The sequence below is a fragment of the Ochlerotatus camptorhynchus genome, unplaced genomic scaffold (assembly GCF_037179485.1).
Source record: "Ochlerotatus camptorhynchus isolate MF236.1 unplaced genomic scaffold, CSIRO-AGI_Acam_v1.1 ptg000211l, whole genome shotgun sequence".
NCBI lineage: Eukaryota > Metazoa > Arthropoda > Insecta > Diptera > Culicidae > Ochlerotatus > Ochlerotatus camptorhynchus.
Window position 1 is genome coordinate 2,725,990 of NW_027040701.1, and position 23,216 is coordinate 2,749,205.

Below are 23,216 nucleotides of genomic sequence, written 5' to 3' on the forward strand. Positions count from 1 at the left end.
AGATCATTGCTTTATACAGAACAAAATTTCTTATACGGCAATCTCCTGAAGATAGCGGTGGGTAATTCAAATACACCTATCGTTATTAGTAGCATGATGCTTAACCAACCATGCTGATTTTTTATATTAGTTTGGAAAAAAAAAATATCTCAATTGGTTAGACAACAACCGATAAACAGTGGTGCGTAGATTAAATTATTCACCGCACTTTTCGGAAGATTACTGTAGAATGTTTTTTTTTTCCCTGCACCATCCCATTGCTCATCAAAACCGATCATCCACGTGCCCAGATTAATCGATACGATAAATCAATCTAACCTAACCAAACTATGCCCTACTGGCCCCTCTCACCCGGACCGTTCAGCACATCAATAGAGCATAGCCGTCGGTGCATGATTACCGTTGGTTTGTGGTACCGCGGAAATTACTGCTGCTGCAACCGATGGTGGTGGTGGAGGTGGCACCGGTTGTTGCTGCTGTTGCATTGCTGCCGGAACGACGACGGTTCCATTCGGTGGGCACGATTCGCCGAGCCACGAGTCGGGACTGGGCGGAAAATCGGGATAACCGTGGGCTGGACTAGAATCGTTACTCATGTCGGATACCGCACTACCGTGCATCCCGTGGGGACCTCGGGGACCGCCATGGTGCATTGAGTTGACAGGTTGACCTGAGCGGGACAACAGAAAAAATGAAACCCATTAACCGAGGATTCCTTAATGATGGCGGAGGAGCCACTTACTCACCTAGCGGTGTGTATACGATATTGTCTGGATAGGAACCGAAATGGTGTCCCGGTCCCATGGGCGGAGGTGAATGACTAGATAGATACGGTGGTGGACTACCGTTACCGTGGATGTACGAACCTCGGCCGCTATGAGGTGAAGCACCGTCTTCCAGGCCCATGTTCGACGTACTAAAGCTATCGTTGCTAAGATCTGAAAGGATTGTTGAAGTGTGTCATTAGAATATTTCAGTGCGAGAATATAACTCCAAAACTGACCATGGTGGCTGAAGCTATCTAGATCGATTTTCAATTCATCCTTATCTAAGAGCTTATCATGCCTACTCGGTGAACCACCACCCTTCATCGAACGGAAATATTGGCTCCATCTCGTTCGGCCGGCATCCTTTTTCAGTCGTTTTTCTTTGGCTCGCCTGGAGAGAACAAATGGCTTCAATGTATCATTCAGTATCCTTTGAGCAAGCAACTTTGTACCAGCATGCATGGTTGAATTATTATATTGTCTGCAGTACAAAGCAGCTCTCATCCACTTTAACTAACTCCGATTGCATCGGCAACCAGGCGAGGGCTCTTACCTATTCTGGAACCACACTTGCACTACTCGCATATCCAGTCCAGTGTCCTGAGACAACTGTTCGCGGACGTGACGTGCTGGCTTAGGACTACTATTGTAGGCACTCTTCAGAGTCTCCAGCTGTTTGGCGGTAATTGTTGTGCGAGGACGTTTGTTTGATGATTCACCATCCAATGATCCATCGGAGAGATATAGACCTATGTCGGGGGGATCCATAAAAATAGCCAATAAAAAATGAGGGTACTTTCATCACCGTCGGGCGGTGTAATTGATATGTTTGTCAAAATGTTCATGCTCATGCTGGACGGGATGGTTAAAAGGGGTTTTGAGATGCGAATGAATGATGGCAACCGCTTCCGCTTGAAAGAGCCAATATTTCATCTAAAACACTCACCTTTTGCTTTCGCTGCTTCGTAGTCGGGCTTGCAAATGAGTTTCCCATCGTCTACCAGGTAGAACTCATCGCCAGTGTTGAGCTGCCGCGAGCACATCGAACACATAAAGCACTGTAGATGGTAAACATTGTCCTGGGCCCGTCGGACCACTTGAGTGGGTGGAATTCCCAGGTCGCAAGCCGCACATTTCGTACCGTACCGCCTGTAGGACCCGCAACATACATAGAAGAGAGTTAAACATTAACATATAAACAGTTTTCTTTCCTCGGGCGGGCTGCCAATGTCACTGGAGCCGTGATGTTTAATACTTACTTGAAGAAGTCGTCTTTGCAAAATAATTGACCATTTCGAGCGAAACATTTCTCATTGAGCTGCACGTGACAGTCGCTACACTGGAGACACTTGGCGTGCCACGTTCGGTCGGATACCTTAAGGATAAATCGGTCTAGTATCAGTTCGTGGCAGCCGCCGCACTTTGGGATGGTAGCTGGAAGATTATAAGAGAGAAAAACAAACGATTATAGCAGGCTTTAGGCAAGACATGGATCATAGATAGGATTTTAAATTATTTAGTGTTTTCAGTAATGAGTTTTTTTTCTGAACCCTGAAATTATCAGCAACATTTATATTATTATTAAGCTAGGCAAAGCAATGTTTTTTTTGTGTTCAAATCTTAACAATTCTTGACTGTGGGTTTTGGTTGTTTTTTGTATTATTAGTCACTAACACATTTTAGGTCGTTCGTGACATCCGTTGATGTGATTTGAACTCGTGACCTTTAGCGTGAGAGGCATGGTTACTAACCTCTACGCTGGGTCTGTTTCCTTCTGTAGAATTAGTTCCTTAGAGGTAGAAATAAGCTCCAAATTACTATTTTTCGGATGCTGAATACAGCTTTCCAGATCTCAGACTTGATGATGAACTAAGATGGGCGTTATCATTTTTCCTGGAGAAAATTATATTAATTCTGAATATTTGTGATCATGTGCTTGAGTTGGATTTTTTTAGAAATGAGAACAAGTTTTAAAATTTATAGCATAGAAAGTTTTTGGAAGCTCGTAAAAGCGAAATGTTCTGACATTCATGGTGTTTTGGGAAAAAAAATTTACATTTAAAAACAATTATTTGTATCAGGATCACTTCACAATTACAATTGCTCGAACAATCGAAATAAATAAATAATGAAATTTGATAAATCTACATGTTGATAAATAAATAAATAAATAGTTCTGGTGACGTAATGATTTTCGATCCAATTTGAACTGTGAAAATTGAACCAATTTTTTGCTATTGCATGAAGGAAATAATTGATTTTTTTTTTGACTTTATTATAGAGGTTTTTAGCCGTTGGCTAGTTCATCTCCAATGAAGGAAATAACTGAAAAGTATATTTTTAGTGCAAAGGGAATCGTTATTTTTTTCACTAATCACAGTATAGCTTCCATGATCATATTACGTGTTACCAGTGCACTTGTTACACCATCTTTTTGTAGCTCCACATTCCAACTGCTATCGAATCAATCGAAAAAATCAAACTCAACAACTACATTGGCTACGAGAGAGTCACGCATTGAATTTTTTGTTTATCAATTTGAAATCCATAGTAGCCGTTTGAAAGTGACTGCAATTTGTCTTCACTAGATCTAGAATAAAACCAAATCGAGTCCAAAACTTTGTTTGTGAACGGATAACCATATTGTTCAAAGCAAGAATATCATCATTGTTCTGATTTTTCCTCCCAGCAAACAGTACAATATGATCCAGCAGAATGATTTTTGCTTAAGTAACAGTCAACCATATTTTTCCTTCAAATGTTTATTTTGACGACACTACCAGAGCCATCTTCGATCGTATGGGCTGGGGGAAAATCAATACATAAATGTAGGGCGAAATTCTGATTTGATCAAAAATATCAATGATTATGCACTCTGCTTGACTTTTTTATCTGCATAATATCGCTGTTACAACAATAGAATAAAATGCAAAGTTTAATTTTCTGAAAAATCCTCGATAATTATCAACAAGTTTTATGGTGATGACTGTAATTTTTTGTGGTGGATTCAAATCCTTAAAAAAATAAAAAATCATTCATAAGTTTTTCAACATGGTTACAAGGTTGGGGATTGGTTTTTAAGTCAGGGGAGCGGTTCCATATCATTAAAGCAACGAGTAATTTTCATCTTTTTTGATTTGCATGAAACCTTGCATACAAGTTTTTGGGGAAGAAAAACGCCGTTTTGCATACTTGGTTCGCCATTTTGAATCTAGCCTTACTTATGAGAAGGGCCTATGAAAAATGCACATGATATCTTCAAAAAATTGTATCTCGGAAACGGTTTGTCCGATTGGTTTGGTGTCTTGGGCGAAGTTTTAGACAATTGTTGGTGTTATATGGAAAAAATATGCACGGTAAAAAAAAAAGTTTGGTATTTGTGTTTTGAACTAAAATATAAATTTTCCCTTTAAAGTGACATGTCAATATTTTTTTTATTGTCCTTATGTTATAGCTGACTGAAAATGCTATCTAGTGCACAGTAGATTGTTCTGGAGAAAAATAGGTTACGATGAAAAAAATTGTTTTTTAAAAAAATACAATTTTCAAAAAAGCTATTAAGAAAAGTCAAAAAAGTTTGTCACCCTAATTTTATGAAAGTACATCATATTTGCAAACAAAAAGTACTTCGGTAACATTTTTCTAAGATGCACCGTTTAGAAGATATTACTGATTTAATATTGTTTTTTTTTTAACACTTAATAAGTTTTGGCCCTTTTCGGATGTACTCCGTGCTTTTCCAGTTTCAAAAGTTTTTTTTTCGGAAAGATTTGAAAATTTTGAGTTAAAATGACACTGAGAGCTTAAAGATTCGAGTGAAATTCTCTGCCTTAAAAGTATTTTGAAAAACAAGTTACAAAATCCCACTATCAGGAACAATGATTTCTTCAAGTGATTTTTGGTGCGTTGTGCTGAAAATGTGCATTCAACTCTTGCATATCGCCTAACAGTTTAATCCATTTAAACTGGATGTGTTTATACTGTGCATATTTTCTCTCTATTGCCGAACATCAACACAGACATCAAACCGATGAGACAACTCGATTTCGAGATACACCTTTTTGAGAACTGCAAATGTAAGCTCCTCAATTAGCAAGATTCAAAAGAGCGAATTAAGCTTATTTATCAGGGATGGTGATTGTGCGCAATAAAAAAATAACATTATATGTTGGATATCATCAGTTTATTTTTATTCCTGTATTTTTATAAAATTATTGTTTACACAACTTTCTTAACAATATTGAATATTTTGGCATCATTGTCAGGACAGTTTGAATAAAGCTTTGCCTTTATTGTATTTTCTGATAGAGGAAGAAATGAGTGGAGTTTTAGAGTTCCTTGAATTGTTTTTGCATTATTATATTGATTATTTAGCTGCAAAGACATATTTTCGTATTCTTCTGTAGTAGAATAACAAAATGACAACTTTGTAAGTTCTTCTTCTTTTCGTTTGTTTGCCCAATTAAACAACTCTCTTGCAGTCTTTATCGGGTGTTCGCGTTCTTTGGCTAAACTTGCTCTGGTAGCCATGCGTTTTATCGTACCTCCAATAGCATCGCATGGACCTTTTCCGTGCAATGTTGCGAAGAAATGCCATTCAGCGTCAATACCATACTTTGACTTAAATTTACAAAGGCTAGAAAAGTTTTTTCGGTTTTTATACTGTGAAGCAGCATTATCTCTTTCCTATCTTGCATCTGATGCCATATTTCTACTGGTTTTAAATTCGTCTACAATTTTTTGTACTGACCATGATTTTGGCAACAATGATAAAATTGATAGTTTTTCTTGCCTTGTGGCTGAATTTAAAAATTAATTTTCATATTTTCTATGACTTCATCAAACTCGTTTGCTTTTTCTGTTTTAGCGTCTAATTTAAAAAGATTTCTTCGTACACCTTCGACGATTTCAGCGCACTTTTTTTCAGGATAGTGAACATTTTTAACCTTACCTAAATCTAAAGGCGAAACACGAATAGCTGCTATTCCTCGGTTGAATATTTCGACGTCTACAGGCATCGTGAAGTCTTCATTTGATTTAATTGTGCTTAGCGTTGACTCTGATGGTATCGTGACCAAACTTTCATAGCTTTGCGAATCAGGTACATCAGGTATGGTCTGAACAGTTGGCATCCTTGAGCCGCCGGCTACGCTTTGTTCCTCGTTTTGGGTGAGGTGAGCTCTTGAATCAATATGTAGACGGCAAGACGAACAAACACGAAAATCCTTGGTGTTCAGTGTGGATACCTTGGAAAATCCAATTGATTTTAGTTTTTGGATGATACCATCCGTGAGATATCGCAGCTCTTTCGAACACTGCATGTTTTTGAATGGGCGAATACATCTTATTTTACTCATTTTGTAATCTGTAACATAGAAAATATTTTCCAATTGTTAGTTTTGTACGAAAATATCACAAAACTTATAATTAAAATGTGTATTTAAAACTTACCTTTGCACCAAAACGTGTAACACTTTCCTTTACAATTATTATGTTATCAAACAACACTGGATCTCGTTCAAAAACACAGGATTATGAGCTGAAATTACTATAATCACTATGCTACTAGCAACCTTTCTGCATTTACTGTTTGGTTTTCCCTAGTAGATACTGGATGAATTCAGAACCGAGTCAGACATTATTATACAGCTCTCGGGTAGAAATCATAGAATGCTGGGTAAAGACTGTTGGAAGATAGGTAGAGTTGAACGCTCAGGTATCGTCGAACCTTCAGGTACGAGTTTGGAGAGTTGGAGCGAGGTAGATTTGCTGGCGTAGGTATATTGTTATTGAAGAAGATTGTAAATTTTATATACCTGGAATGAATAAAGAGTGCGGTGGTTGTTGATTGAGGTATCAGTCGGCAGCTCTCTAGTTTGATGGAAGGTGACTACTGCGTTCTTTTTATTTATTATTTAAGGAACGGTCAACGACGGAGCTAGCCTCGTTATGGCCAGCGTGGCCATGGTGGACTAGTTCCAACAAAGACCATGTTTACAATCACCAACTGTACGTAGTACAGCTAACTGGTATCTGATTACCTGTATCTAATACTTGTTAGCACGTTTTCAGCACAACGCACCAAAAATCATTTGAAGAAATCATTGTTCCTGATAGTGGGATTTTGTAACTTGTTTTTCAAAATACTTTTAAGGCAGAGAATTTCACTCGAATCTTTAAGCTCTCAGTGTCATTTTAACTCAAAATTTTCCAATCTTTCCGAAAAAATTACTTTTGAAACTGGAAAAACACGGAGTACATCCGAAAAAGGCCAAAACTTATTAAGTTATAAAAAAAAAACAATATTAAATCAGTAATATCTTCTAAACGGTGCATCTTAGAAAAATGTTACCGAAGTACTTTTTGTTTGCAAATATGATGTACTTTCATAAAATTAGGGTGACAAACTTTTTTGACTTAATAGCTTTTTTGAAAATTGTATTTTTTTAAAAAACAATTTTTTTCATTGTAACCTATTTTTCTCCAGAACAACCTACTGTGCACTAGATAGCATTTTCAGTCAGCTATAACATAAGGATAATAAAAAAAATATTGACATGTCACTTTAAAGGGAAAAATTATATTTTAGTTCAAAACACAAATACCAAACTTTTTTTTACAGTGCATATTTTCTCCATATAACACCAACAATTGTCTAAAACTTCGCCCAAGACACCAAACCAATCGGACAAACCGTTTCCGAGATACAATTTTTTGAAGATATAATGTGCATTTTTCATAGGCCCTTCTCATAAGTAAGGCTAGATTCAAAATGGCGAACCAAGTATGCAAAACGGCGTTTTTCTTCCCCAAAAACTTGTATGCAAGGTTTCATGCAAATCAAAAAATACAAAAAATTAAAACTGGAAAAATTTCCCACTTGTTCGTGGAACCGCTCAGGGTATGGATCGAAAGCTTCTTATGTTATCTTTGTTAGACGTTTTGATCTATTTCTAATAATTTCCAAGGATTCGGTAAGTAACATTTTGGTACCAAATGTGTTATAGATCAGAATTCAAATTTGATAACAACATTGCACCGTAACGCTGGCTGGGTGTATTCTATGGCTTTTCTTCCCTCCTAACATAATGAATGAAATTCCCTTGACAAGGGTCTGCATATCTCTTCCTCGAGTTGCAAGGATGTGGCCATAATAATTTAGCAATTATTAACAGTTGGAGAGGGATTTATCTTTATCCAAGAGATAGTAATGATTTCCAAATTATTATCCATTCAGTAACGGATGAAGATTTGTTATTCTCTAAAAAAATAGTTTTGAATTCGAACCACCAAGTATAATGTGCAACTTGGGCGACCCGGTAAGGACCCGATATTGTCAGCCCCATTTTTGAAAATCTTTTCTAATGTTCTACCAAGGAGCAAGACAACTTTGATGAATTTGAAAATATCATCTAATATTTCTAAATATCATCGAAAAATCTAATATTTGTATAAGATATAGATTTTTGTGCTGAAAAATGTTGGTTCTGCGGATATTTTTGTTTTTAAGGGGGTATTCCCGATCTTTTTTTTCAAAAAATCAAATTTTTTTTTCACGTTTTTTTGTACTTTAGACTATATACTTTCATCCCCCCAAGCCGTTTTCCGATCAGCGAATTCGGTGTCCAGGCATAGCTGACTAATGGTAAGAACCCCCAAAATGGTTTTAACTACAGTCAAAACTTTAAACGCGTTTTTCTCGAAACCACATTTTTTTATCGGGCGAAGATTTTTCTCAGAAACTATAAGAGATATTGACTTGAATCTTTGCGCATTTTGTTCCTTATTAAATTCTTTGGAGCTTCTCCCACTTTCAGCCAAAAATATTAACATTTAACATTGTTTGAAGCACCTTAAAGCTGCAAAAAAGCGGGCTAAAAATCGCCTGTTTTTTATATGGCCGCCATTTTGTTAATTTGCAAGATTTTTTGCTGCCAACGGGAGAAGCTCCAGAGAATCTTATGCAGATTATTAATTTCATCACGAAATCTGTTTCAGATGAAGCCGTTCCAGAGAAAAGTCTTCGCCCGTCCAGGCGTTTGCGGCGAACAGGGGTCTGTTTGCCGCCATTTTGTGACGTCAATAATGTCTTTTTTATGTCGAAAAAAATTTATTTGTAAACTTTAATGTTCAATAAACAAGAATCCCAAAGAGTTAGGCGCATTACTATTCATTTTCCTTGAAAAAAAATTAATTGAAAAACAGGCCGAAAAAAGGCAAAAGATTGGGAATACCCCCTTAAGTCTAAATCAAGAAAAGGAAAATATCAAAGAATATTATGACATATGCTGCCAAGGTGTCCCACCCCCTATGTTCTACGACACCTATGTTCTTTTTCAGTGGTCTTATTGCAGCAATCATCAATCTTGAAGACAACTGAGCAAGAAAAATTGTTTTTGGAAGATAAAAGTCTGATGCGTGGATGCGCTCACACAATTGGGTTTTTATTTTTTTTGCTGAATTGTGTAGCTAGTTGCCAAATGTGTTGTAGTCAAATATCATAAAATTGCGTTGTCTGAACACTCAAGTTCAAGTTCACAGAGGCAATCTATTTATAGATCAGTACCAGGGCAGGCCACGTCCTGACGGTCCTTGGGGAGGGCAAGGATGATTAGTTCGACTATCATTGTTAGACACTGAGTACATCTCTGCATCTCCACAGTTCTCAAGAGAAAGATAGTTGTATTAATGTGGGTCAGGTATTTTTGATTTGGATGCTTGGGCAAATAAAGCGATCGGTAAACCAGATTTGTTTATTTACATCTAATGGGGATATAATCAGGCATAGCGAGGAAAAGCATTTGTTTCAACACACGACATTTTGTTCAGTATGCAGGAACGGTAACTACTAAGATAACAAACCACGTCTTAGTTTCAATCAAATAGTTTCCATAGTAATGATATCTAAAAAACCATCACAACGTAAAACAAGTGCATAACAATCTGTTATCTGATGCGTTGACCTTCTGTTATGGTTGTTTAATCATAGTGAATGATAATTAGACCATTTCTTGATTAATCTGCTCATCTGCTTTCGTCGATTTGTCGAACTCGTTTCGCTTACTACCACGACCAGAGCGGATGATTTGCAATGTTGATGCATATAATCATAAGTACAAGATCGTTTATGTTAAAATTGCGAAATACCCCTCTGGTCGCGGTAGTAAGCGAAGCAAGTTAAACGATTTTTCGGCCGACGAAAGCAGATAGGACCTTTTAAATAGATTATTAAGATTTGTTATATGAGCAGATTTAGGCCAAATAGCAAAAATAAATGAATTATCGACTTGACCTCCTCCGATTTGTAAGAAACTTATATTTCATATATTAAAAAAAAAATTATCGCTTCTATTCAAAGTTGTAGGAAAAAATAAGCCCTTTCTAGGGCAAATATGCATGGTTAAAAAATATTTGTAATTCTTGGAAAAATATCAATTGAAGTGGTAAAAAATCAATAACTTATATAAAATGTACATTTTTAAAATTTTTCGAATATTTTGCATTAAAAAGCTATTGAAAATGCTACATTTTATGAAATTTTTAAATTATGTGAATGATTGTGCATTTTTTGTTTCCTTGATTTGTTTTCCATGGATCTTGTTTTCCGTATTGACTACCAATGCTAACGACACCAGGGAGGCCAGCTCCCACACCTGGACCCTACCTATCAACCCATCAACTCATAGACCGGGGACCAACGGTTTTTCTTCCCTTCAGAAGGATGAGATGTTGAGATGAGAAATTTTATGCCTCAGAAAATCCCGGGTGGCGTCGACTGGGATTGAACCCAGCTTCATTGGAGTGAGAGTCAATAACGTTTACCACTACACCATCAGTGCCGCTTAATGATTGTCTATAACAAGCAGTTGTGCAAAGTTTCATGCACATTGAATAGCCCAAGTAACCACCAAGCCCGCTAACTACCCGATAATCGCCCTTTTTGCGATATAAGGTAAATATAGAGCATTTCCAGCCCAAAACGCAAACCGGTTGGTCATGAGTGTTTCCGATTTGAATGAAACATTTCTCACGTGTTCGCTGCTACTAATGGTTGCATTTTTCATTTAAATATAATTTTTTCCTTCAGAGTAACTTTTGAAAAGGGCGTATAAAAAAATGGATTATTTTTTTTTCAAAAAATCATAACTTGAAAACTATTGATCTGATCAAAATGGCATATGAGAAGAAGTTTTAGGTAGTTAAATTATCTTTGCGGAAAAAAATACACTGAAAGAAAAACTTAGTAAATTAGTATTTAAAAAAAGTAAAACGGTGATTATCTCAAAACACCCCCCCTTTGATCTTTATAATTTTTTTTTTCAAGAAAACTGAATAAATGCCCTAATATTTAGTAAAGAGTGTATGCTGGTAACTTTCTTATATTTTTTTTTATAATTTTTGAAATTTTTGTTGGTTTTTACAAGTTGGTGAAATTGCATATTTTTTAGTAAAATAGTAATTTATTTGGATTCTACGCATAATTTTCAAAAACATTACATGTAGAAACTTTTTTCCTAAGTCCAGCCGTTCTCAAGTTAATGCAATTTAAAAAAAAATTATAATAATTTTCTACATTTTGGGCCATTTTCAAATGTTAGTCGTGATGTCCAGCAACGAGATGTTTTTCCATGAATATATATTAAAAAACAGACAATTCATTCTCAAATATGGTAGCTGTCAGACTTACCCGTTTCTATTTAGACGCAGCGGAAAAGAAACACGTTTATAAGTAAATACTCTCAAATATACCCAAATAATCAACAAACAAACTCATGTGCCTTTTTTCTGTCCTCTATTAGTTGTATACCTGGATAGAATTGTGTATGTCATAACAGAGGCTCAAAACATAAACAGGTAAACAAATATGTTATTAAACCTGTAATTGAGATAAATTCTCTAGGTACTTCTCTGACGTATACCATATTGTGCCTTAAGAGCTCATCCCGCGATATCATAACTACATAAAAAGGCACCCCGTGGAGGCTTCTTACACTCACACTTAAAAAAGTTTGCTATAATCAATTGTACCTAATGAAGATAGGTATAATGTCAACATTGTAATTATTCTGCTACATATATATATATATTGGGACGATCTTCACCTGTTCCATTCAGTTCATCTCTCTTAGCGTTTCAAGTTAAAAAGCAAGTAGTTTTTTACGATGGATAACAATTTCAAGTGTTGTAAACCTCTACCTAAATCAATTTCAAAGCATGACACAGTAACAGTAGTTCAGTTGTTTATCTCAAAATTATTAGAATTTTTAAAGTTGCAAATAACAGTCCAAAAGTGTATTTGTATTTTCACAATACAAAAACATAAAAAAATTGCTAGCCTCTGTGGATTTAAAGATAAGCATAATGTAGAAATTGAATGGCATTTTTTTGCAACTTCACACGGCAAAGGTCATTGTGATGCGATTGGCGGTACCCTTAAGAGAATGGCAACCAGAGCAAGTTTAGCTAAGCAACACGAGCACCCTATAACGAACCCTGAACAACTGTACGACTGGGCAAATAGTCGTAAAGAAGATCTTCAAACAAAAATGTCATTTTGTTATGTTTCTACGGAAGAATACAAAAAGGCTGACACGGAATTTGATCCAATTTTTAAGAAAGTGAAACCAATTCCTGGAACTCGAAAATATCATTGCTATATTCCAGTTTCAAACAACCAAATTGCAGTAAAAATATTCTCTAATTCAAACGATACACCCAAATTATTCAATGTACACTGGAGTCGCTTTTTACGCGGTTTTTTTGTACACGGTTTTTTTTACGCGGTTTTTTTTTACGCGGATTTCGGAATTTACGCGGTTTTTTTTACGCGGATTCCGGAATTTACGCGGTTTTTTTTTACGCGGATTTTGGTTTTTTTTACGCGGATTTCAGAATTGACGCGGTATATCGCTTTTTACGCGGTTTTTTCTTACACGGTCTTTTTTTACGCGGTTTTTTTTACGCGAACTTCGGAATTTACGCGGTTTTTTTTACGCGGTTTCCGGAATTTACGCGGTTTTTTTACGCGGTTTTTTTTACGCGGGACGTATCACCCGCGTAAAAAGCGACTCCAGTGTATTCAAATAATATGAGTTGTAAAATAAAATAATAAATATATACTGTTTTTTATCTCAACAAATCTTTCATTTGACCACATCAACGTGCTTCTCTTCCGCTGCCTCTAGATAGAAACGAGTAAGTCTGACAGCTACCATATCTGAGAATGAATTGTTTGTTTTTTAATATACAATCATGAAATAAAATCTCGTTGCTGGACATCTCGACGAACATTTGAAAATGGCCTAAAATGTTGAAAATTGTTATAATTATATTTTTTTAATTTGCATTAACTTGAGAACGGCTGGACTTAGGAAAAAAGTTTTTATATGCAAAGTTATCGAAAATTATGCGTAGAATCCAAATAAATTGTTATTTTTCAAAAAAATATGCATTTTCATCAACTTGTAAAAATCAACAAAAATTTCAAAAATTATAGATTTCTTTTGAAGGAAGTTACCAGCATACACTTTTCACAAAACTTAAGGGTATTCCATCAATTTTCTTGAAAAAAAAAATTATAAAGTTCGAAGGGGGGGTGTTTTGAGATAATCATCGTTTTATGTTTTTTAAATACTAATTTACGAAGTTTTTTCTTTCAGTGTATTTTTTCCGCAAAGATAATTTAACTACCTAAAACTTCTTCTCATATGCCGTTTTGATCAGAGCAATAGTTTTCAAGTTATGATTTTTTGAAAAAAAAAAATAATCAATTTTTTTATACGCCCTTTTCAAAAGTTACTCTGGAGGAAAAAATCATATTTAAATGAAAAATGCAACCATTAGTAGCAGCGAACACGTGAGCAATGTTTCATTCAAATCAGAAGGGGTCGAGACAAAATTGACATTTTTTTTAACGATTTGAGCTAGAAATGCTCTATAGGGTTTCCAAACTTTATATCAGGCGTATAGCAGCCTTATATACCAAAAAGGGCGATTAACGGGCTTGTTGGTTACTTGGGAAGGTCGCGCAAGGCTTATAGTGACCAACCCATCATGAGCATTTTTCATGCAAAATTAAACAAATGGTGTAAGGATCCCGTAAATGTGTTCTCGAATAATCAGTATTAATTGAATAAGAGTAGGGTCCAATTCTAATTTCCTTTTCCTAACTTCGCACTCATTTTTTTTTAAATCGATTTATTTTATACAAACAATTTACTAATATGATTTTAGATTCAGATCACAAATTGGTGATTGGAACGAACATTTGAGGCGCACAGAAAAATGATCAAGACATCGGACTTGGATAAATTTTGACAATTTTAAAATAAATTTTGAATCTTGATAACTTTGCTAGATCGCAATCTAACTCTCATTATTCTGGAACGAAGAAAATTTTCGAAGATGGAAAGACATGGACAAAGATTGGAAAGACATGGACGAAGATAGAAAGGCATGGACAATAGAACACTTTGAGAAGCTGCTCGACCAAAATCCTCAAACAAGATTCATGAGTGTGTACTATGAGTACATGACGCTGGAGGTTGGTCCTTCTTCATTAATCTCCAATCGTGATTGCTTCCAAGCCTTCTATAGTTCCTCTGTAAATTTTGATCTGACCATGATGCAAGAAATCCATGGAATACCAGATCACCATCGGTCGATGGTTGTTCCCTCAATTTTTGCAATCAAGTACCACCATGTAAGTAACGATAAAAGATTTTTCACAGATGGGTCAACCATAAATGCTTCCACTGGATTTGGTGTATTTAATCAATTTCATAGCGCCTCCTATAAACTGCAGAAACCATGCTCCGTATACGTTGCGGAACTCGCAGCTATATTTTACGCAGTAGAGCGAATTGCCTCACTACCTTCTGACCATTATTTCATTTTTACGGATAGTTTTAGCTCATTGGAGGCTATTCGTTCAATGAGGCCGATGAAGCACTCCTCGTATTTCCTGCCTGAAATACGATCTAAACTGAGTGCTTTATCTAACTGCTCCTATACTATCACCTTAGCTTGGGTCCCATCTCATTGCTCAATTCCGGGTAATGAGAAAGCGGACTCATTGGCTAAGGTGGGCGCTATGGAAGGCGATATTTTTGAGCGACAAATCGCCTTCAACGAATTTTTCTCCATTGCTCGCCAGCAAGTCCTCATCAGTTGGCAACAAAAATGGAATGATGGTGAATTGGGAAGATGGTTACATTCTATTCTCCCACATGTGTCGAACAAACCATGGTTCAAAGGGTTGGACATGAGCCGCGACTTTATACGCGTTATATCAAGGATTATGTCCAATCACTGCTCGTTAGACTCGCACTTCTATCGAATTGGGCTCTCAGGCAGCAATTTATGTGCGTGTGGCAGTGGTTATCACGATATCGAGCATGTTGTTTGGTCGTGTACCTTACACCGTGTTGCCAGATCTGAGTTATCCACATCCCTCAGGGCCCGAGGAAAACAACCCGCGATACCCGTTAGAGATGTTTTGGCGAGCCGAGACCTTGACTATTTGAATTTAATTTATGTGTTTTTAAAACGGATAGATTTGAGGATTTAGAAGTTAGTGTCATCTTGTGTTCTCCCAAGTTGTTAGCTACCCATCGGTGTACCCCCATGTTTGTCTTTTTCATCAGAGTGTCGCCTAGTTCGAGATCAAGAGCACATTGCTCTCCAAACCTTGTGTTTACAATCCCTACCCTGCCATCCATTTGTTACAATTTGTTACCCCTAACGTCGAGATAGCCGCGAGTAATCGGCCCCCGCTTTACTAACGTTAGTTTTAAGTAATTTTGTTATCTAAACAATGAATATCGGCTCCGCAAAGCTACAGCAAATGAGCCTGGAAAAATAAACGAATTATTAAAAAAAAAAAAAAAGAAAGGCATGGACATGGTCGAATATGGAAAGACATGACAATTTTGAACCCATCTAGGACTTAAATATCGATCTAGAAATTTGATCAAAGATTCTGGGATTAATTTTCGCGATTTGGAACCATTAATTTCTAATAGTGAAGTTTAAAATTTTGAGTAAATATAGAAAATTTGTGTAGTTGATATTTTGAACATATGGAATGTAAGTTCACAGTCCTGAAAAAATTCGTTTGATACATAGAAAACATTTATATGACATGGACATAACATGGGCCCATACATAAATTCAGCAATCGACTAAATTTTTAATAACGACCAAAAATATCCATGAGTATCATCCCAATGATGCGTTCATCAAGATAAAATTGATATATAGCAGATTTTTAGCGATGGGCACAAGATCCATAGGCCAACATTAGAGACATTTCCCCTAGACATTTTTTTTAATCTAAATTTGAATTTTTTTGGATTCGGATAATTTCAATACAAAGATTTCATGGATTTATGAAAGAATTTAAGATTTAGCGACATCAATTTTTCTCGATGTTTGGCCAAATACTGAAGCTACCGGGCTTGAAAGATTTTTCAAAACACTGGTTATTGAAAAAATATCTAGAGCTTGAAAATATTCTTAGGAAAACTTTTAAAAACACGACATCTTAGGCTTGGAAAACTTTTAAAATCACAAAGTACCAGACCAGAATTTTATTTCGATACCCCAGAAAATCTGTGTTGTCAATAACGAGGATACAGGCAAGGACAAAAAATTAAAAATTTTATAATCTGGCATATTTTGGAGATAACGGTCTTGAATGTCTAGATCGTGGAGTTGAAAAAAATCCAAATAGGGAAAATGGATGTAATGTCGGCCTAAATGCCCCTTATTTGGGCCAATACATAAATTCAGCAATCGGCTAAATTTTCAATAGCGACCAAAAATATCCATTATTACCGTCCCAATGACGCATTCATCTTGATAAAATGGTTAAATAGCAATTTTTTACGATGGGCCCAATCTTAGGTCCATAGGCCAACATTAGAGCCATTTTCCCTATATATACAGTTGATTGAAATTGCTTTTATTGTAGGAGTATAAATTACAAATAAGGAAGTACTGTAGACTTTGATAACTTGCAGTGAATCGAATAGAATAATTTTAGGAATCAATTTATAAGAAAAACGAAGATACGTCGATTTTAATGCTATTAACATTTCCATTAAACACATTTTTTCTATTCTATTGTTCTGACACGCACAGTATAACAAAGTGAATGTATGATTCATCGCAAATAAGTATAAAACCGAAAACTATTTCCACGCATGAAAGTTCAAATTGCCAATAAAGAAAACTAAAATTAAACTAAACTCAAAGATTCTTTTCCGTCGATCTTGTTTTTTGTACTGAACACCAATGATACCGACGCCAGGGAGGCAGCTCCCACACCTGGACCCTACCTATCGACCCATCAACTCATGAACCGGGTACCAACGGCTTTACTTCCCTTCCAAAGTAAGACGTGATCAGAAATGTTATGCCTTAGAAGATCCCGCCGGCGCCGACTGGGATTGAACCCAGGCCTGATAGGGTTAGAGATAATCACGCTTACCACCACACCACTGGTGCCGCTAACCTTAAAGATCAAAGTATTAATCTGTAATAGTTGAAAATTGATTAGGAGTACAACTTTAAAGCACCATTTCAGATTGTAAAAGCAGTCGCCATTGCATTCCTTTTGCTATTTTACCTACATTTTATCTAAGTCGACCGACTCTGACTCCAACTCCTTTGATTTGAAAATTACCGACTCCGACATTGAATCCGACTTCGACTCTATTTCAAACAAAGTCTAATTTACATTCATGATTTAAATTTTATTTAGCGAAACATTGTACCAATAATTTATTCAAAGTTTTCCGTGCTGTATTTAAAAGAATATGCCACGCAAAATACTATGAGATAAATTGATTTATTTTTAGTATATAGGTATTCTAGGGCTTCCCTTAGCTCAGTCGGTAAAGGCACAGCTATAAAGCTAGACTATACTGTAGGTGGCAGGGTTCGATTCCTTTTTCGGCCTAGGAAGTTTTTGGCTTCTTTTGGCCAAAAATGTGTCCGACTCCGGCTCAGACTCCACAGTCCTGCATTTTACATAAGTGACTGTTCATAAATGTTTTGGCGAGAGTCTACGGCCATACACATTAAAAAATGTATAGTGATTGTCTACGCATGGGGACGGAGGGGGAATCAAAACCTCTCAAAATGGTCTAAGTAGTTCATGAACAGCCCATAAAATGACGAAAGGTTTGCGTGCCCTCTTTAGCTCAGTCGGAAAAGGCGCAGCTACGAATCAAGACCATACTGGAGGGGGCTGGGTTTGATTGCCGGTCCGGTTTAGGAATTTTTCGGGTTGAAAAATTTCTCGGCTTCCATGGGCAAAGTGAATGATTGTACTTGTCACACAATTATACCAATGCAAAAATGGTACAGACATCGATCAATAACTGTGGAAGTGCATCTAGAACACTCTAAGTTGAGAGCACGTAATGAGCTAATATTCGATAAGCAATAAGCTTGAAATGCGAAGAAGTAGATGGTTTTTGCGACCCAAAATGATGCGTCCAAAAATAAATGGGTTAAAATTTTTGAAAATTCACCAAAGAAAATTGCACTATATATTTTTTAATCTTATTTAACGAAGGCTTCTGTTGCGCAATCGAGTGCCAGTCACGACGAGCGTCAAGACAATCGAGTGCTACACCTGAAACCTATCGAACCCATCAACAAATGGGCTGGGACCTACTGTTCTACTTCCCTTCTGAAGGAAGACGTGACCACAGATTTTTTTCATTTCAGGAAAACCTCAACGATCTCGGCTGGGATGCAACCCAGAAACACTGGGGTGAGAAAGCAGTCTCGCTTACCTCTCAATCACCAGTGCCGTCAACTACAAAAAGTTGTAATTCACCACATCAGTATCGAGCTCTGAATCATAATATAATTTCCATGGTTGGTTCTGGTCACTTCACATTTTTCAACTATTGCATTGAAAAACTGTCAACTCTCCTCAATTCTACATTCTATTTATTCGAATATTTCCTGTGGAGTTGTTATAACGTTGTGTATTATTACGCGTTCCCTTAATAACGAGTTCTAGATAGTAGACACTATTTATAAATATCTAAATCATAATGCGGGTTGATGAGCCTTACACAAGTTACCACTATGTCTATGATACGACTATATCATATCTATTATTATTTACAGTGCTTGAAGTGGTTTAAGACTTCAATTATTAGGAATTCTACCTTTGCAATGATGTATGTTTGTCAATTTTTAAGGTACAACATCAAGAACTAATAATCTAATGGAGAATATAGAGTAATATTCAGTTTTGTTTTAATTTATTTTTGAAGAAATCTCACAAAATATTCCATAGCAATGGAGACGCATGATTCCTCGTGAGCTTTCTGTGCACAAATTTCTCGTCAATTCTCGCGTAACATTTGAAAAGGGCTTATCAGCCTTTGTAAACAAAACTTGAAATACCCACTTCACGCGAATCGAAGCTCGCCTGTTACGTGAGAATTTTATTCAATGATTTAATGTTCATGATCTATGTCGCCACCGTATCAGCAGCAAAAAAGCTGCTGAGCAACAATCCGTTCTCCGCCCTGCAGAACGGAGCCCAGCCGCAGTCGGACCCTGAGACGGTGCCGAAAAAAGTTAAGTTGCCACCCTTCTATGTGAAGGGCTTCCCTCCCGGGCTATGGGAGCAGCTGGATTTCTACATTAAGCAGGGCCTTCGCTGCACCATTCAACGGTGCACGGAAGGCTACAAACTGATGGTCTCGGCCGAAAATCACTACAACGCAGTCCAGGCCCTCTTGGACAGGATGAAGCTGGAGTACTTCTCCCACGACGTCGAGGCCACCAAGCCGCTGAAAGTGGTGCTGCGCGGGCTCCACGACATGGACACCACCACCTTAATGGACGAGATTAAGGCGAACGGCCTCAAGCCGGTCGAAATCCACAAGATGACCCGCAGCAAGGCCATCAAGTATCGTGACCAGCTCTACTTGGTCCATCTGCAGAAGAACTCCACAACCGTGAAGGATCTCCATACGACACGCACACTGTTCCACATCGTAGTGAAGTGGGAGCGGTATAAGCCAACCCACCGTGGCGTCACTCAGTGCTCGAACTGCCTATTGTTCGGGCACGGCACCAGGAACTGCCGCATGGCCAGCCGCTGCATCAAATGCGGCAAAAACCACAAGATCGACGACTGCGACAGCATCGAGGAAGCCGCTCCCACATGCGCCAACTGCGGTGCTGCCCACAAGGCCACGAGTAAGGCCTGTCCGAAGCGGGCCGAATACGCCGAGATCCGGAAGAAGGCCTCGTCCAACAACCAGCCCGGTCGCAAGAAGGTCCCGGAAAACAACGCGCAGAACTTTCCTCCGTTATCACCGGTCCAACCACGGCCAATTCCAGTGTTGGCGCCGCTCCCGCTCAACCAACAGTTGGCTGCTGCCCAGTCGGCTGCCGCTGCAGTACCCAGTCAAGCCTCCGGCCCATCGACGGATCCCCCTGCTCCGGGATTGGCCGGTACAACCGGTGAAGCTACAGACGATTCTCCGCTGTCAACGGATGAGATCGTCACACTGTTGGCCCAGGCCATCATCATCAAGCGCACCTGCGCAACAAGAACACAACAGCTCCAAGCTATCATCTCCTTCGTCGCTAATTATGGACCGTGAACCCATAAAGATCGCCAACTGGAACGCTCGCTCCGTAGGGGCGAAAAACATTGAGCTTGCAGACTTCCTCCGCAAGCACGACATCGACGTGGGCCTTCTCACCGAGACCCACCTCAAGACCGGTGACAGCTTCTGGCTGCCCGACCACAGCATTGTCCGGCTTGATCGCACCAGCTCCAGGGGGGGCGGTGTCGCGGTCATCATCAAGAAAGGCATCAAGTACTGCACCCTACCCCACTACCGCACTTCCATCATCGAGGCCGTCGGCGTTGAGGTGGAAACATCGACCGGAAACGTCCGGTTCATCGTTGTCTACTGCCCCCGGCAATGTACCGTTAGCAATGGTACAGCACAGCAGTTCAAGAACGACCTTGCCATCATAACCCGCACCAATGCCCGCTTCGTAATCGGAGGGGACCTGAACGCCCGGCACGAGGCCTGGCGGAACTACCAGCAGAACCAAAACGGCCGCCTGCTATTCGACCATTCCCAGCATGGTCTCTATTCCGTCTGGTTTCCGGACGAACCAACCTTCACATCACCGGCGGGCAACCCATCGACGCTGGACCTATTCTTGGCAAACACCAGATTAGCCAAGCCGGTTGCCGTCAACGACCTGAGTTCGGACCACCAACCGGTGCTGACCAAGCTGGGCTACAACGTGGCCCCTGCACCGTGCCAGCGGAAGGACTACCATCGAGTCAACTGGGTCCAGTTTCGACGCGTGGTCGACCGCCACATCGACGACAACCCACCACTCGACACAGTGGAGGACATCGACCGGGCCCTGGAGGGTCTCCATCAAGCCATATCCGTGGCTGACGAAGAGTGCGTTCGACGAGTTCTGTGAGGGGTAAGTTTCAAGCAATTGATTCCCACACCAAACTCTTGATTCGGCTCAGAAATGTTCGTAGACGCCAGTTTCAGCGGACTGGGGATCTGCAGCGTAAATACGAAATGGTCGATCTGAATCGGCAGATCGCTTCCAGAATGGTCTCAATCCGGAACGAGAGTTTCGGGCGGCTCGTTCAGAACCTGGACGACCGTTCCAGACCATTCTGGAAGGTTGCCAAGGTGCTGAAGTCTCACCCCAAGCCCATTCCACCACTTAGAGTCAATGACGAACGGCTTATCACCAACGAAGAGAAGGCCAATGCAATTGGGGAGCACATTGCCCAGTCGCATTTGCTTGGCTCTACAATCCCAAGTCCACTCGAGAACCAGGTTGTGCAGTGCGTCCAGACGTTAGATGCCTCCCCTTGTGCCGTCCCTCCAGAAGAACGGATTACAGAGGAACAAATTTGCTCAGCGCTGAAATATAGTAAAAACATGAAGGCTCCCGGGTTTGACGGAATATTCAACCTAGCGTTGAAAAATCTCAGCCCGAGGGTCCACTCGCTGCTGGCTGCCATCCTCAACAGATGCTTGGAGCTGCACTACTTTCCAAGCATCTGGAAGGTGGCAAAAATCATCCCGATCCGCAAACCTGGGAAAGACCCTTCACTACCGTCAAGCTACAGACCGATTAGCCTGCTCTCAGCGCTGAGCAAGCTGTTCGAAAAATTGATCCTCAGCCGACTAAACAAGTTTGTGGAGGAACATGACATTCTTCTTCCGGAACAGTTCGGGTTCCGCAAGGGGCATTCCACCAATCATCAGCTAGTGCGGGTGATGAATAACATCCGAAGTAACAAAGCTGTATCCAAGTCCACAGCCATGGCCTTGTTAGACGTCGAAAAGGCGTTTGACAATGTCTGGCACGACGGACTTATATACAAGCTTTGTAACTCCAACTTTCCACCATACCTTGTGAAAATCACCCGTAACTATCTCCAGCAAAGGTCGTTCAGGGTGTCGTTGAATAGTTCCCTTTCGGGACAATTTCCGATCCCAGCAGGTGTTCCGCAAGGGAGTCTGCTGGGACCACTGCTTTACAGCATCTACACGTCGGACATCCCTCCTCTAGGAGACGGTTGCGTGTTCTTTCTGTTCGCAGATGACACCGCGATAGCCGTCAAGGGTAGGATGCCTCGTGAAATTACGAACAAGCTGCAACGATGCCTTGACACCTTTACTGATTATGCCACCTCGTGGAAAATCAAAATCAACGCCTCGAAAACCCAAGCGATCATGTTCCTTCACAGACAATCACCAAAACTTAAACCGTCTCCCTCCTGTACCGTAATAATGGATGGTACAAGGGTCGAGTGGTCCACTGATGTTACTTATCTCGGGATGTTGTTCGATGAGAAGCTCCTGTTCCGCTCGCACATAGAGAAAACCCTAGTTAAGTGCTCCGCCTTGGTTAGGTGTTTGTATCCGCTCATTTGCCGCAGATCCCGCCTCTCAAGGCAAAACAAACTGGCTGTTTACAAACAGATCATAGCCCCCGCGATCTTATATGCCGCCCCGGTGTGGGAATCGTGCGCTCAGACCCACAGGAACAAAATCCAGGTTGCACAGAATAGAGTGTTGAGGATGATCCTAGATCGTCCATTCGACACAAGAATAGCAGACCTCCATCAAGAGGCAGAAATTCCCAAAGTAGATTCCAAAATTGATGATATGACAACTAAATTTATTCAAAAATGCAATCTTTCTGAACATGCTTTAATAAGCAATTTGTACATAGTAGGTTAAGTGTATATAGTAGAGTAAGTTAGTTTTAAGCTGTAAATAGTAGTATTAAGTAGTTTCTCTTCAAATTCTAAATCAAAACAAACCAATCCCACCAAGGTGGTCGACCGTGTACTAAGTCTAGGACTAATCCTGTAAAACAAATTTTAAATTTTGCCCATACCTA

At 39.1% G+C, this 23,216-nt stretch overlaps 1 protein-coding gene across 2 annotated transcripts in view; it reads right to left on the bottom strand.

Moving 5' to 3' along the window:
• Positions 1–254: 254 nt before the first annotated feature.
• Positions 255–23,216, bottom strand: part of Lim3 — a 116,399-nt gene continuing 93,437 nt past the window's right edge. For both annotated transcript variants that reach the window (XM_065224466.1, XM_065224467.1), the window contains 6 exons: positions 2,027–2,201; positions 1,714–1,916; positions 1,321–1,516; positions 1,004–1,158; positions 747–938; positions 255–670 (listed from right to left, as the gene is read on the bottom strand). In XM_065224466.1, the coding sequence (XP_065080538.1) occupies positions 369–670; positions 747–938; positions 1,004–1,158; positions 1,321–1,516; positions 1,714–1,916; positions 2,027–2,201 (1,223 nt within the window). In that variant the 3' untranslated portion in view covers positions 255–368. The remainder of the gene's footprint in view (positions 671–746; positions 939–1,003; positions 1,159–1,320; positions 1,517–1,713; positions 1,917–2,026; positions 2,202–23,216) is intronic.